The sequence below is a fragment of the Atractosteus spatula genome, chromosome 1, assembly GCF_055471065.1.
Source record: "Atractosteus spatula isolate fAtrSpa1 chromosome 1, fAtrSpa1.hap1, whole genome shotgun sequence".
In the NCBI taxonomy this organism is placed as follows: Eukaryota; Metazoa; Chordata; class Actinopteri; order Semionotiformes; family Lepisosteidae; genus Atractosteus; species Atractosteus spatula.
The window spans coordinates 45,737,879-45,753,488 of record NC_142706.1 but is presented as its reverse complement, the minus strand read 5'-3'; the positions used below and the strand labels follow the sequence as shown (position 1 = coordinate 45,753,488).

Here is a 15,610-nt window from a genome sequence, read left to right as displayed (position 1 = left end):
GTGTAAACAGATTTTCATGGAATATAAAGAGCAGATTTTACTTGTTTTTCCTGTGATTAAACCGTAATGCTGGTGTGACATTACCCAAATGAGCATTGTTTTAGAGCTGGTGCAACTGACTCCATTGTAAATGGCACAGAAGTTTTATTGCAACCATTAGAAAAGGGGAAACTCAACCATGTCCTTTAGGAATTTGTAGAAAAATCTGGTCCCCTCCTTTGTGCAAGACTATTTGAATCAGGGGAGATGAACATCAGGCAGATTTTACTGAAATTAAAGATGGGGGGGAATGACCTGTAATGTTCTGTTTTCTAGAACATGGATTTGTAGAGTTGTGTGGGAAGTTTTGGTGCATTTATTGGCTTTTAAAGTTGATTATATAAGCATGCTCTTGTAGGGATACTGTCCTGCCATGGAATTCTTTTCCTGCTTGTAAATCACAGCTCAATGTGACTTTTGTGGGTATCGGTCTTGACAATCCCCAACTTAAAATTGCCATTCTTCCTCTTATATATGTGTTGTAAAGGAATAAGTATAGCCTCCCATGTGGCTCAACTTTATAAAGGCACTCACCCCAGCGCACATTGAGCTCTGTGGTTTGGGTGTCACGAGTTCACACTGGATCAGGTCACTAGCCAACTGTGACTGGGATTTCTTCAGCAGTGGTATCTGACACAATGACCCCTGCAAACTCCTGCTTGCAGTCCTGTTGGTGAGGGTCGCGCCATTCTTTCAGTTAGCGCCAAAACGCTGGTGCGGGGCTGTGGTGCATTAAAAGATGAGTGGATTCAAGGGGGGGAGAGTGCTGGAGAAGTCCACTTACACTCTCGTGCTGCCCTGTGTCTAGGGCACACTGCACTAGAGTAATGCCCGTAAAGCAGGATAGTGCGCATATACATTCCAAGGCTGCAGCCCAGTTTCCTACTGAAAAATCACCCCCTTTGTTCTTGCCTGCAAAAAACTGTCTGCTGGATTCCCCTGTAGGCTTCAGCTGATGGTTCGGATTGCATTGCATGCTAGTTAAAAGATTGATAAGGAACCTGAAGCAGTGACTGAGTAATTTTCAAACAGAGAAACATTCTTTATCTTTATGAAAAGATCAGTAAGTCTTGCTAAATAGTACCCATCACAAGTCTCTTCAAGCTTGCTTTAAGGATCGTCGAGCTTTCATTGATGCTTTAAGAGACCGTTTCAAGTAACTTTCAAAGTCTTTCTATAAACTATAATTTAAAGGACATTTTGCTAAAATCAGGCTTAATACCGCTTGCTTTGGAATTTAAAATGGTAAATCTTTCCTGCATTTTTGAGTGCAGTACTATTTACACTTTGTATTTCATAACTAACCAAGTATTGACCAGTATATAAGCTATTCCTGCAATTTCTTTGATCAGTAGTTTGAGTTTGGTCAAAAAAGAATATATCGTGTTTAACTCAGTCTGTATTTAGGCTTTGTCAGTATATTAAACGTGAAGCTTTGCCTTGCTAGTTTGACATAGGAGGGAAATTACAGTGAACGAAAGGTGCATTCAGTGTCCTAACACCTTGTTCAAAGGTCTGTGTGCTTAATCCCTTTTCTGTTGCACTGTGCACCTGTTGCTATAGACACCTACGCTTTTCAGCTCAGAGCTCAGGTGTGCGGCTCATATCGAAGTACACATGGCAGAAGGGAGAGGGGGGAGGCTGGGGCAGATTAGCAAAAGCAGCTGCTGAGTTTTTTTTTATAGGAACCCAGAGTATTTTCCCAGTCTGTACTTCTGACTTTCTGAATCTCCATGCTGATTTTTTCTATGAAGTCTGCTTTAATTTTTCTATTCAGTGATGCAGCAGGGATTCAAACAACCAATAGTCTTGAACACCTTAGTCATTTGGTGGTGGTGAAGGAGAGTCCCCATTACCTGTAAAGCGCTTTGGAGTGTCCAGAAAAGCTCTATATAAGTGTAAGCAATTATTATTATAATTATTATTATAATTATATTTCAATGTACAGTAAATGCACACTGCAGTAGCCTTGAAGAGGTCATTTACCTCTAACTTTTCTCTTCGTTAAAACTTTTGCTGTTCCTCTAAATTCCTATTTATTTTAATTGGCGTCTTTGTAAATAAGTATTTTGGGCTCAGATAGACCTCAAGCGTCCCCAGTGCATTTTTAAATGACAATTTTGGCACGTTTGTGTGGTGATACTGTATATTAAATCTAAAACGTTTAAGATTGGTGTTTTACAGAGTTTTTTATAGTTTTTGGCACCAATGACATTTTTGTACAATGCAAAACTGTCAACATTCTTTACAGATTGAGATGTATATTTCTCCCAAAATGTTAGCATTTTGTTAAAATATTGAATCCTGTTTTACGTTGTCGTTGTTAGAATTAAATACACCATGTTACAAGGAGCAAGCAGTCGTCCACTGTATTAATATGTAATAAGAAGCCTTACAGTATAAGGGATGATTTTTGTTAAACCTAAGACGTTTGCCGTCAGTGGTTAAAATGAAAAGACAGCTGTTGAATCACTCTTAGCAGCAGGACTATCCTTTAGTGCAGCTCAGTCTTCCATACCAGCCCTCTCTCATGTCTTGGGTATTCTTCAGACAAAAGGTGGTTTATACTGGAAATCTAATGCACTACCATAAATCTAGGTGTCACTTGAAGCAGAGTTACTCAATACACCTGTGTGTGCTTCTCAAACAGAAGACTGAGGCTCTCAAGCCTTTTGTCGTATAATTTTGTGTAATTAACACCCTTGATTTCCTTTTTGCTCTCGTGAGAGCGTTCAGGAAAATAAGCCGTTTCAGGTATAGGGAGGGGTGCAGTGAAAACCTACACTGGGTGGAGTGCGTTTCCTGACACTGTCCAGCTCATCATTGAATTGCCTCTTCTAGTCTGTGTTCAAAACTTTGGAATCTCAAAATGAGGTTCGGCTGAAGGAGAACATTTCCATCTGAGCAGAAATGATTTAAAGTAAATGGCTTGAAATAGCAGAGAATTTTGCATAATGTAGGGGAAGGGGGTAGCTCATGTTCAGATAAAATCTTTTGTGGTTTATTATGTCAACCTGAATGTCTTATGGTCTTGCCCTTGAGAGCTGTTTAGTGGGGGAGTTGACCACAGTCTCCTATAGTCCTGTAAGTTAAAAACTATTATTCCAGCAGCTGGTTCATGCCCTGTAGTTCTAACACTGAGTCATTCACAAATCAGTGTTTTTTATAGACTGCTTTTTCTTGAGTACAATATCAAAGAGCTTGACAATGTGTGATATTACTTAAGGATGAAAATTAGAGCAGTAAAAATTTATAGCTCAAGTTCTGACGTTTACATAAGGCCTATCTGTCAATGAAATGAAATAAAGGAGTTTAAGATGGTAAAATTAACCCACAGAACTAAGAACTTTCATTTGTTTTCAGGAATTCTTTCAGAAAGGCTGTTATGCTGAATAATTGTCACAATGGTTATGAAGGAGGTAGCATAATGGATAGACAGAGGCCATTTCCATTCACAGCTAATCTAAATGAGGAAATGGCAGAGGCAACATCTCTAACTGTTCATGTTTTAGACTGAAGGAGATGACTCCAGTGTGGGTCGATAGTAACCTTCTATCGAACGATAGAACGTGGTCTCTTAACACAGGATTCTAATGTACACATTTATCTTCTGGGTGGGACCATTCTTGGTTTGATTTCTTGGTCTCTTAGAAATCAGCATAACCTTGGAAGGTGTAATGGGTTCTTCCTGTGTCATTAAATATAATGTACTTTTGAAGCAAACTAAAAGATAAAAGTATCAGTTCTGTCACCTAAGCTGCAATAATTTTAATTTTCTAAAAACATTTATTTTTTTGTTCCTTTTTAACCATCAAAATTGGCTACTTATCTCACATTTGTGGAGTTGACAAAATTCACATTTTGTTTGATCAATGCAGAGATATGTAAGATGGAGTAACAGGCTGGCTAAGACCATCTTAGAAAACAGTTTAGTTTGTATTTCAGTGTGTTGTCTTCCATTATCTACCCTGTAGGCATTCAGGATCTCACTTTGTAACATTGGTGCTAAAAAAGAGTAAATCGTGGCTTCTTCCAAATAGTGAGTTATCCAGTTTGAGCTTTGTCCTGAGCTGTAGAACCTATCGATCAGAATATAGGAAAGCTCATTAACAGCAGCAGTTGGAAGCCAAGGATCTCTGTGGAAAACCTAAAATGCTTGGGAAAAATTCCCTTTTCACAAACGTTTGAGAAACCTTTTCTCCTTAATCAGACCTTGCTTATCTGGCTACACGGCTACTTAGCTACCTTTATGCAGCCCCTCTTTGTTCACCCAGTCATATCTGACAATGTACCACATTATTTCACTGCTGTTTCCTCTGCCACCATTTCTGTATGGGGGAGGAGGTGGTGGCATCAAAGGAGGAGATAAAAGTTTGATTACAGAACTAAACATAGTTACATAGCAAACCTCCCCCAGCTGCCTGTCTGTTATTCTGTGGCCTTGCTGCTGGCCTGCTGTAAAAGGTGAGTGTGGTACATGCGCTCAAGACGAGTGGTTAGATGATTAAAGTAGCTGGTGTCAGGCACGCACTGTTGGCTCCTAGAGCAAGCAGCTGCTACCGGGGGCTGGTGATAAGCTCCAGGAAAAGTGAAAAGCTTCCCCCTGACTTCACCTGTCCATGAATCCTGTTTCAGTTTATCCTCACTAAACAGAAGTCGACCTGTGCATGCTTGCTTTCACACTTGGAAGGCAGTGGACTGTGGCTGGTGTACACAAGAGCCCTGTGAATGAGGACTTGTTTCCATGACAGTGGTCTGAAACTAAAACACAACTTGAGATAGGACTAGGCCTTAATTTGTCAGTTATTACAAAACAGCAGGTGTTTTTTTTTGTATATTTACACTCTTTTACCGACTTGACGCAGTCTTAACAATTCTTAAAATAAAAACCTGAGCCTTCAGAAAAATTAAACTAAATCCTTCAGGTACCTCTTTAAGTTGTGCCTTTACTTAAATATCAAAATGTCAGTGTATATTCTTAAAACACTGAGTAATGTAGGGCGCATGTTGTATGTATATTTTTAAAATGTCTAATGAACAAATCTGAAAGCTGTGAAATGAGTCATCCACCTTTTAAGTGGAATCTGTAATTTTTCACAGTTGGATTTGATGCTTGGATTTTAATTTAATTTTTTTTATTAGGGCACATCTGCTCACAGTTTCTTTATGGAAAACAGCAAGGCAGTTGCCACCTAAGGCATAACACCATTCTGACACATTACATTTTTGCACTACATTAAATGCTTTACATTTAAAAAAAAAACTCCTGGTTGATCTAGACGAGCTGAATGACATCTTCCCAGTTGTAGCAATTCCTATGCTCTTGACTTTTCAACATATATTTGAGGGGTTTGGAGTGTAGTAGCTAAAGCAGTTGTGCGGACCTGCCTTTTAAAAACCCCTGACAAACAGTACTTTCTGAACTTGCTACAAGGTTGACTACCGTTTCGTTTTTAAAAGCCTCAAGCTATGTAGACCTAGCTAGCTGCCATTTAAATTACAATTTACCTTAATCCCCTGTTAAGACTCTGGCTTTTTACACAGGCAGGTTTTGTAAAATTCAGTTCAGTTATAGAATGTTATGCTTTAATAAAGCAGGAATACTGTTGTAAATCTTTGATGTATAGAATACCAGTGCTAAGAGTTGGATGTTTGTCTGGTTTTCTGTAGCATTGCTGGTAAACTCTAGACTTAGTGCTGTGAAGTCTGGGTTGTGGAATTCCCTGCAAATGAGTCCTGCAATTTGTAATGACCACATTGAGATATCCACACTAATTTCCACTGCATCTGCACTGAACTAATAATTTTATCCATTCCAATCAGCTCTGTTGTGGTGCATTGAATGTCTTCTAGAAAAAAAACACTATAGGGTGGGATTGGCGTGGCGAATTCAGAGCAGCGAAGGGGATCTTGCATGCAGGGACTGCAGTTGTACAGCCTGTATTACTTCCATTGGTGGAATTGTAGTCAGCAGAATTTAGTTAGCTATGTGATGTCTGTTTACCAGTTACAAAATGATTACGGATTACCAAATTTGTGGCAATTCTAAGTGATGGGCTTTTAAGATTGACTTGGTTTAGAAGATGGCTTTAACTTTTTGTTGAAAATACTTGCATATATGGTTTTACCCGCAAAATGAGTTTGACCAGATGGGAACCAGTAAAAAGTCTGTAGTGAAGGAGAATGCTACAGTAGTATTTTATGTTAATGGAATTTCCTGTTGGCATTCACTGCCAAATATAAAATGTATCATTCAGATGTGGCAAAAATGTTTAAAACTCAGAAAAGGAACTTTTGGAATTGGTGATAACTAATGCATATATTTTGAATTCCTGTCTAAGTTGGAAAGGAATTTTTTTTCAATGTTTACAATTTTTAACAAAAAATGATACATTACCTAATAGACTAGAATTTTCTATTGCCATGTTTGGTTAAGAAAAATACAAGCTTTCTAAATTTAACCTCTCATATATGGTAAGTTATATTCATTGCTCTCCAGGTTTTAGGAGGTTTTTTATCCAAAAGCTAATTTTTTCCATAGTTTTCTTAAGTTCCAGTCAAAGCTTCAGTCACGTGAATTAAATATTTACATGAAGTCCACAGCAGAGCTCACACGATCTTACCTGGCAACCTGTATTTCACCTCTAGGCCTGGAACGCTATTTCTAGCCTTTGAAAACGGGGGGAAATGTCTACCCACCCACCCAAAGGAGAGCAGTCAGGCATTACCTGAAATTCTAGATGTTTCTTGTTTCCCAGTACTACCCTAAAAAAGTACTAGCATGTCTATGCATAAAGGAATACATGCGGCATATTCTGACTTCAGTCAGTTCATTTAATCAGAGTGCAGCTTGTCTTTTTTTTTCCACTTAAAACAAAACATTCTCAGCGTGCTTCGTCTTCCCATTAACATAAAATTCAGAGTTTGCTCCTCTGTCTCCAGGCCGTGACTTGGGCTGGCGAAGGCTGCTTTCTACAAAGAAGGCAACGGTTTGGATGAGTTAATTTGGCGGCCCCCCCTCCCCTCCCTCCATGCACCCAATCCTCCCAACCAGTACTGGGGCCCCCTTCTCTCAAGTGGCAGCTGCAGTCTGGCTTCTCTCCCCTCTGCTGAGCGAAGGTGCTGGCGGCAGCTGCTTCCACTTTTCATTTGCCTCTCTATAACGGCGGTGTGGTCTGACAGAGCCGACTTGTTACAAAATATCTATGGGTTTAATGAGGTTGAAACCTGGCAACCGTCACTCACAAATACGGCTCTGCCAGGGACGCGCGCTTTCTGCCGGCTTAGCACGGTTAATGAGTGTGCATTGGAGCTGTTATTTCCAGTGACTTAAACATTCTTAATTAATTTTTATTTATTTTGTTGACGTACAAGGTGGTCATTAACGGGGGCGGAGGGGGACGCAGGATGCGTTTGCCCATTAGGCGTTCTAGCACGCAGGAGGATAGCTCTCCACCCACTCTCCCAGAGGTGCCAGCTTCCCCAGCTTTGTATACCCTGTTTTCTCAAAATCAAGTTCCTAATGTGTTAGAGCTTTTTAACTATCTTCTAACCACCTTGCAGGCAGGCGTTTCTGCTCCGGTGAACTGCAGAAATGCAAATGTAAAGGGAATGCTGCAAGGTCAGTTTGGGTGTGTGGGTGTTTTGTGGGGCTAGAATTACATGTGGAATAGTGCTCAACAATTGCAGCACCTTCCTCCAGAGGCTTTAAAAGTTAAACGTCTAAGTAGCAGTTACGCAAGCATTGTGGTTTTGTTTTGTGGAACCGATGACGGTCTTATTCTATTAGAGTGAGGCTCGTGATGCTTAACATTTAGTGTTGGTCAGTTTAGGTATTTGTATGTTTATAAACTGTTTAATGGTGCCGCTTGGCTACAGAAATGAGCACCCTTTGAATGTTTCCGAGCACAGGCTTAGTGTTTTCTTCCGTTTGCTGTAACGGGCGCAGACTGACCCACAGCAAGAATGGGCCTGCCAACCCCTGTTAGGCAAAACAGGTGACAGACCCAGAGATTACGCAATATTTGGAAAACGGGGAAAATTAAGAACTAACAACAGCTGCTTCACTGATTTGAGTACATTTGTGGTTCTTAAACCACTTGTTGGCAAGAAATTGTGATTTTAAACATGAGTTCTGTTGAAAGTTTTGTTCAACAAAAGAATCTTATGACAACACGAGCCATTTGTTCATTTTTAACATAAAAATCCTCATGGAGACTGGATCTATCTGATATGGTCGCAGCAGTGAATTTTCAGCTCTCACCAGTGACTGAGCAATTGCCTACAATTGTTTGAACCCTAGAGAATAGCCTTTTGCCTTATATTATGAAATTCTCTTCCTTCAATTTCTGTCCTGGTTGGATGCAGTGCCTTCTGCGTGTTTTGTGCTCTAAAACAAGGATACGATTTTTATCTGGATCTGTAAGCGTGCAAACAGATACCCTGAAAGCAGTGGTAGCTATGAATTTATCTTGATAGCATATGGGTGAGACAGGACGATTTTTTAATTTCATCATGCAGCTAAGTGGAAGCAGTGTTCAACCCTCATTCCCCCCCCCTCACTCCCCTCACCACCACCTCCTGCAGTTCCTTCAAAGCAACCTTTGACACAGCTCAGCATTTATTTCAAGAGGACCCCCACCTATTAGGGTTACAGCTCACTGCCAGCACGGCCAGCCCCAGAAGGACTTTTCCACATGGTAAAAAGAGTGCTGGTAATGGAACTGTAATGAGTCCTGTCTGTGCTCATCACGTTACAAATTCATGGCCTGGATTGTGCCACTGCTTGGAGACCAGTGGACTTGACTTGGCCAGGGCTCTCGTTTATCAGCAAAACAGCACCTCCTCTAACCTTCCGTGCAGCTTTCTGGCAATCTTAGATGGATGTGCTCTGCTCCTCCAGTCAGGACCAGCTCTTCTGTCGGGCGATGCAGGGCCTGCACTGCGGACGGATGGATGTTTCTGGCTCCCTTGTCAAAAAAAGTACGTCAGCAGGTCTCTTCTCCTGCAGTTCAAAGAAGCGGAGTCTTCAATTCGAAAAGCGAAAGTCTTCAACACCAATAAAAAAATCAAGTAATTTCTGTAGCATTACTACAGAACAAAACTTAACAGAAGTTACAGCTTTTCAAGCAAGCATTTTATTGTGGTCTGATTAGGCGGTAGGGAAATAGTACATTCTAAAAGAAGGATATAATTGCAGCTTACGCTGCAGGGTCTTTAATTCAGTTTATGGATTATATGAACAGCAGCCATTCAAAAGATGAGACAAACCTTGGGTTCAGATCAGTGTTTTTCGAACAGCGCAACATCTGATGACTTTGCATTTAAGCTCAAAGAAAGATAAGACACCATAAACCTCACCCAGGGGGAGGGAGATGTAACAGGAGTGTTCTGGCAGTAGATGACAGAATTGGTATGAATTAGTGGCCCTGCAGTCCTCGGTATTGGATTTTGGGAAACCTGGGATGAAGAGAAATCCCTGCTGGCACTTGTTCACTAACTTTTCATAAGAATCCTCTTACTGCTGAAGTGCAAACTTGAGGAAGTCTGCCTGTACCAACTTCATTTCCAGGACTGGAGATCAAGAACATCAATCTACATCTGCCTGTTTTGTTCTTAACTTACCATCCTTTCATGTTTTTAGTGTGGTCTTCAGGTTGAATTTAAAGGGTCTGAGTGCCTTCCGGCGTGCTGTACAAGGGGGGGCATTGCGGAGAGGGCCCGTACCGCATCCCTGCGGCTCTCGAAGGAAAGATGTTAAATGTCTGGAACCTGGAGAATATGCTGCAGGGGGTGGGGTATGGAAATGTGCGCGCAGCAGGCTGAATGAGCGGGCGCAGGCTTAAGTCGGTCCATTGCAATTGAGGACGGCGGCCTTGCTCAGGGTCCTGCTACGCCTCAGCCAGGATGGGTCTAGGTCCTTTTCTTTTCAGCGACGCATGAACAATCAAAGGCTCCCTTTTTATCCATTGTTCCCGCAGAGGACATCCATTTAAAGTTCAAATTCCAGCAGGCTTGGGAAGAAGGAAAGGCGATAGTGGTAGGCAGGGCCAGGAGATGATAATCAAGCGTTGGGAGTAAGCCGCAGACAAGTCAGCTCTTTGTCCCCCCTACAGAAGAGAACAGGCTGGGGGTACTTGGTTTTGAATAAAAGGCCTGGAGGTTTTCTTGGAATAGTGAATGAGGCTCCACTAAGGTGGCAGCTACTGAGAGCATCTGGCGCTTTGCTTCCCTTTTGGATCAGCTCAGAGGATCACAATGCAAAATTAGGCCGGGAATGGCATTTAATGAAGTGATTTTCTGTGGCCTGAAACCCTCTGTGCTTCTGCAGCACAAGGACGGAATAGTCTGAAGAGCAATGAAGCAGGGGGCCAAGGGGAAGGCAATTGTGTTAAACCTCAGCTTTTTTAAAAAAAAATCCTTCTCCCCTCAGTTTAATACTCATGCGTCCTTGGCAACAAATGTTTTTACAATTTGTATAGACCTTTTGGTAGCACTTAGGTTATGATACTGTACTATAGACATTTTAATGTGATTTGTTTCCTGTTCAGGATGACGAGTTTTCTTTTTTAAATTGTGGCACTTGCCGCATACTTTGTCAGCAGTTTTATTTTTACTTCTTTCTGCTGTTCACTAAGTACCAGGTTTCCTTGTTAAAAATACATTTGGTCATCTCAGAGGCAGATGTTTAGGAGTTAAGTAGTCTTGTTATAGTTGAGCTTTCTACTTTCTGCATCTGAGAATTTGGTTTTTAGTTGTTTACCTGTTGTATAAGGTTTATTTGCTATTGCCTTATACAGCAATTTGAGCTCCGGCAGAGTGGAGAAACTGCGATAGAAAACTTTCAAGTTAAATAGTTCTGGTAGGTAATCTGCAGATTAAAAAATGAGATCACATGGAACTAATTAACAAGACAGAGGACTTTTAAGTATATACAGTGAACTCACTTAAAGAAACCTTAACATTATGAGCAATGTTACAATATAAAATAAGTAAAAATATATCACATCATGGAATTGTGTATAGAGAATTGTGTATAGATTACGGTCAGATTTAAGTAACGAGGGCTCTAGTAACCTTTGTGGCCTAAAGACTAACTGTTCTAGGGATAGTAACAATTGTTACTGTCTGAGACTGTCTGGTGGGGTTGTCAGAACCTAGTGCATCTTCAGCGTGCAGGTCTTAAGTATAGGAATTAACACTAGGGTACAATGGATTGTAGTTGATGCAGATAAACATAACTTCCGTCTAAAGCTGCTTGAGAAAAGTCTTGAAGTTGAACTGCAACCTGGGAATCTAATTGAGATGAACCATGAGTAGACTTCATTGTGCTTGGCAGCCAGTGTTTTGTACCATCTGATACAAGATTCCAGTAAGATGATTTTAGTGGTCAAAACAGGAGAGGTTGAAAAAAGAATCTGTAGGGGTTTGTAAAAAAAGGCAAGGACTTAATTTGTAGTAGTGTTTTGGGGGGTGTTGGAATTATTTCATAATGGGCTTCTCTGTTAAATTGCTGTTTGAGTAATGGCAGCAGTTCCCACTTTCCATGAAGAAGTGTTAAGCTGGAATGGTTCCGAAATGACGGTTTCTGCACCCACAAGTGGGAACTCATTCAAACAATCATTTAGCACAGTTCATACACTTCTGGCTGTATAGTTAGCAAAGGCATAGCTCATGGACATGTGATCTTCAATTAGACCTGAGTGTATTTAACGTAGGGTTGCAGTTGAATCATTCCAAGGGGATGCAAGTGAAAAGTTAAGCACTGCCCTATATGCACCATACTGTGTCCATGTAAATTTCAGCCCAAGATGAATTTCAGCTGAATACTGTTGCAAAACCGAAAAGTCCAACAAAGAAATCTAGGATGATGGCATCTTTGAAAGTATCAACTTTTCCGATGAGATTTGTGAGAAAAACATAGGGGCCTCACCCCTAAAATTTGAGCAGTAGGTCATTGAAACTTTCACTGGTATATTAGTGTCTGTGGCACTACTGAAACAATAGGAGTCTTAAGGAGTGTATATTGCATTGCATAATTGCTTAACGCTGAAGTGGGTGTCAGTGGTCCTGGCCAGAGCCTGGTTCAGGGCCAGGCATGTGGGTTTTTCTGTGTAGGACATTGATTAGTGTTCATGAGATGGACAAAACAAGCCCGTGTGGAGGTAGAAGTTTGTGTAGCATTTTGTGAGGGGAGTTTTAAGGCCTGAAGAGTTATATGAAAGAGGTGTGCCTCAAGTATAAGTAGAACAGGTTGCAGGTCTTGGCTTAATTCAGACTCTTACATTACACTAACAATTAATCTAAAACAGGGTTATTAACAACTAAGTTCCTCAAGGATGTATTTTGAGATGGATTGTTTTTTTTTGCTTACTAAAGCTTGTCTCAGCTGCTAAAACTGGGCAGTATCTATCCTAGTGGAGCTGTTTTGGGCAGAAGTATTGTCACCGATACGCACAGTGCTTGCTCAGTATTAGAAGCAACAGCCGAAAGCATTTCAGGTCTAGATGACGGTTTTAAACAATCCACTCAAATGATTTTCTGTTCTGATAGGGAGCTAGTTCATCAAGCATCTTTCCGTGTGGCAGCTGTGGATCTGCTGAGGAGATAACATAATTATACCCATTATACCTCAAAATGCACAGTTTATCTGACCGTATAGCAAGGAAGGAATTTCGCTTGGCAGATTTCCCACATTGATCTAATCAGCCAGGCCAGGCTGCATTTAAACCTTCCGATAATGTTCTTGTGAATTTTGTCATCGTTGTTTTTCCCCCCTGCATCTCATAGAATTTAGAGTCATCAAAATCATAGTTTATGATCATTAAGCATTTGGAGGTTCCCCATCCCCCGATTTAGTTTTTGACGTGCTTTTTTCAGACTGTGTAAACTTTTAACAGTGCAGGTATGCGCTTTATTTTGACATAACAGTTAAAGTAGCCACGTGCCTTGAACAGTGTTTTTTGAACAGTTTTATTGTTAAATTAGATCAGTCCTATTTTTCTTTCCCCAATTGCTAGTGAAATGTACATTAATGACTAATGAGCTAATAAACAAATTAGCATTACAGGCTGATTTGTTGTGCCTCTGTTAGTGCAATCAAGGGTGGTACAGTGGCATGGCAGTGAGGACTTGCATCACAGCTGCATTTATCTGGACTGGGGCTGTTTGTGTGGAGTTTGCGTGTTCCCTATGTTTGTGTTTTTCTCCCAAACACATGATTGCTAAGTTCCTAAATGGTAATTTTCTCTGTACTATTATGCTTCACTATTGACATCTGTAGTGGTGGCAAGGTCATACGATGTTCTAGGCGCTTGGGATTTGCAGTTTGAAGTGAATGTCCTGTCAAGCACGTCGGCAAATTTCAATAACGATGGTACTTCGAAGTTATGAAAGACAGTACGCCTATGTTCTCCATGGTGCCAAGCTCTTGACTTCTCATTACTGCTTTGTTCCAGCACCCTCTGCAATACTTGACAGTATTTTCCTCTCTCCCGTAGACTTTAAAAAACTCCAAAAGCCTTTGCTCGTTGGACTACGAGGAGGATGATGACCCTCACATGAAGACCATTGTCTCGTCGCCCTGCGACTCGAGCGACCACCTCATGAACGTCATCACCCCTGGCTCCAGCCCCATGAAGGAGGGCCTGTGTCGGCTCCACAGGCTTGCTTCAAGCCACAGCACTGCCTGCCACATCCGGGCCTTCAGCAGCACAGCGGCTGTGAGCGAGAGCGATGAGGACACCAGCGATTGTGAGAGCAACGAAGGGGGCGTTTTTCCTCTGGACTGCGTAGACTTGGATCTAGAACAGATTGAGAACAATTGATCGGCCAGGACACGAGTTCTGGAACCTGTCCTTTTTATAAAAGTTTCTTTGTGGTAGAGGACTACTATTTTTTTTGCGTTGCGTTAAAATCCCTGAAAAAAAACAAACAGATTCTCACACCCTTCCCTAACCTCCCTCAAAAACAAAGCAAAATTGAAAGAAATTTTGTATTTGGCTGTTTTCTGGCCTGTTTTAGAAGGTGACAGTTGTACAGGAGAATTCTGGTAGTCACCAGTAACTTTGTCATTCAGTGAATGCACAATGAAGATAGAGGAAAATATTTTGGTTTAAAAAAAGTTTAAGATGACAAATCTACTTAGATTACACTTTGTGTATTACGTCTTAGCTAAGGAAAAGAAAAAGGCTTGTTATATAAAATAGATTTTAAAAGGGCATTCTATTAAAGTACAAAACTTTTGTCTAACATGGTGTCAGCGTGGGTATAAAAGCTGCTTGTCTGGAAAGTCAGTGTTCTATATAAAGGAAAAAAAAAAGAATTTGGTTAATTTGCCAAATAGCGATAGGATTTTAATCTTCTCAACTGGTTATTTAATTGGCCAAGAGGTGTTTCAATCTGCGTAATAACTACCCGTTTATCAGTTGGGTGGTTGTAAAACTTACCATTTAGAAAACTTAAGTTAAAGGTGCAGTAGCCTCTTTCAAAGAAATTAAGCAGTGCTCATAAAGTGCTTCCTGTACACAATTTCCAGGAAATTTTGAACAGTTACCTCTTTTCTTTGTGTGTGGATAGTCAACTGTTTTTGGAAATGGTAGCTGTCCACCATTTTGTTAGTTGTGGTTCCCAGTTTATTTGAAGGTGACAAGTTCTGTTGCTGCTAGTTGTTTGTGGTGTGATATCCATGTTTCCCTTGAGCTCTGCTTCATAGTCCCCATTCTGAAGCTGCAAAGGGGGTTGTCCACACTTTAAGTGCCTTTGAGGCTATCATAATGTTACTTGTATTAACATCTGACCAGATCGCCTTCTGGTCTTCATCCAAATCAGGTCTTTGAAACCAATGTCTTGTAAATGCTACCAATTTTTCAAAAGAGGATGTTGCACCTTTTGCTAAGTAAGCAGAACTTGCTTGTCTCATCAGCTGCATCACTGTTTTTTCATTAAACTTCACACCGTACAATATATGGATTTGGGTCATAGTTATGGCCCACCTGTCTGGTGTTTCTTGCCATAATGATACACAGTGGTTCAGAACTCCATGAATACCTGAGCTGTAGAAGGGGACTGTAAAAGAATTTCCCAGGGATTTAATCACATCAGCAGCACCTGAGGGAAAATTAGTCCTCGGAATAAATAAAACTGGTCTTTGCTTTGCAATTTTGTGGCTTTTGTGTCATGTGTTCTCTTAAATCTCAATAATATTATAAAGGCATGTTGAAATCCACACTATTTTTAGGAACCTAGGAAGCCCACGCTTAAGGATACACAGTCTGCATGACCATCCGTCACCTTGGGTTGACACAAAGATAAGCACATGCATCCTTATGCTAAAGGGAAATTCCACGGTGATGAGTTGGAGATGGGATTATAAGGGAAAACCGGTGGCAGTCTTTACAGTTTATTAATTTCTTATGCTTATATAGCGCTTTTCTGGACACTCCTCTCAAAGCGCCTTACAGGTAATGGAGACTCCCCTCCACCACCACCAATGTGCAGCATCCACCTGGATGATGTGACAGCAGCTATAGTGCTCAGCTATCAATGGGGAGGAGAACAGAGTGATGAAGCC

General features: G+C 40.9%; 1 protein-coding gene across 6 annotated transcripts in view; it reads left to right on the top strand.

Moving 5' to 3' along the window:
• Positions 1 to 15,198, top strand: part of LOC148840939 (protein FAM53A-like) — a 43,979-nt gene extending 28,781 nt beyond the window's left edge. For all 6 annotated transcript variants that reach the window (XM_088937035.1, XM_088937103.1, XM_088936737.1 and 3 more), the window contains one exon: positions 13,539 to 15,198. In XM_088937035.1, the coding sequence (XP_088793161.1) occupies positions 13,539 to 13,865 (327 nt within the window). In that variant the 3' untranslated portion in view covers positions 13,866 to 15,198. The remainder of the gene's footprint in view (positions 1 to 13,538) is intronic.
• Positions 15,199 to 15,610: the final 412 nt, after the last annotated feature.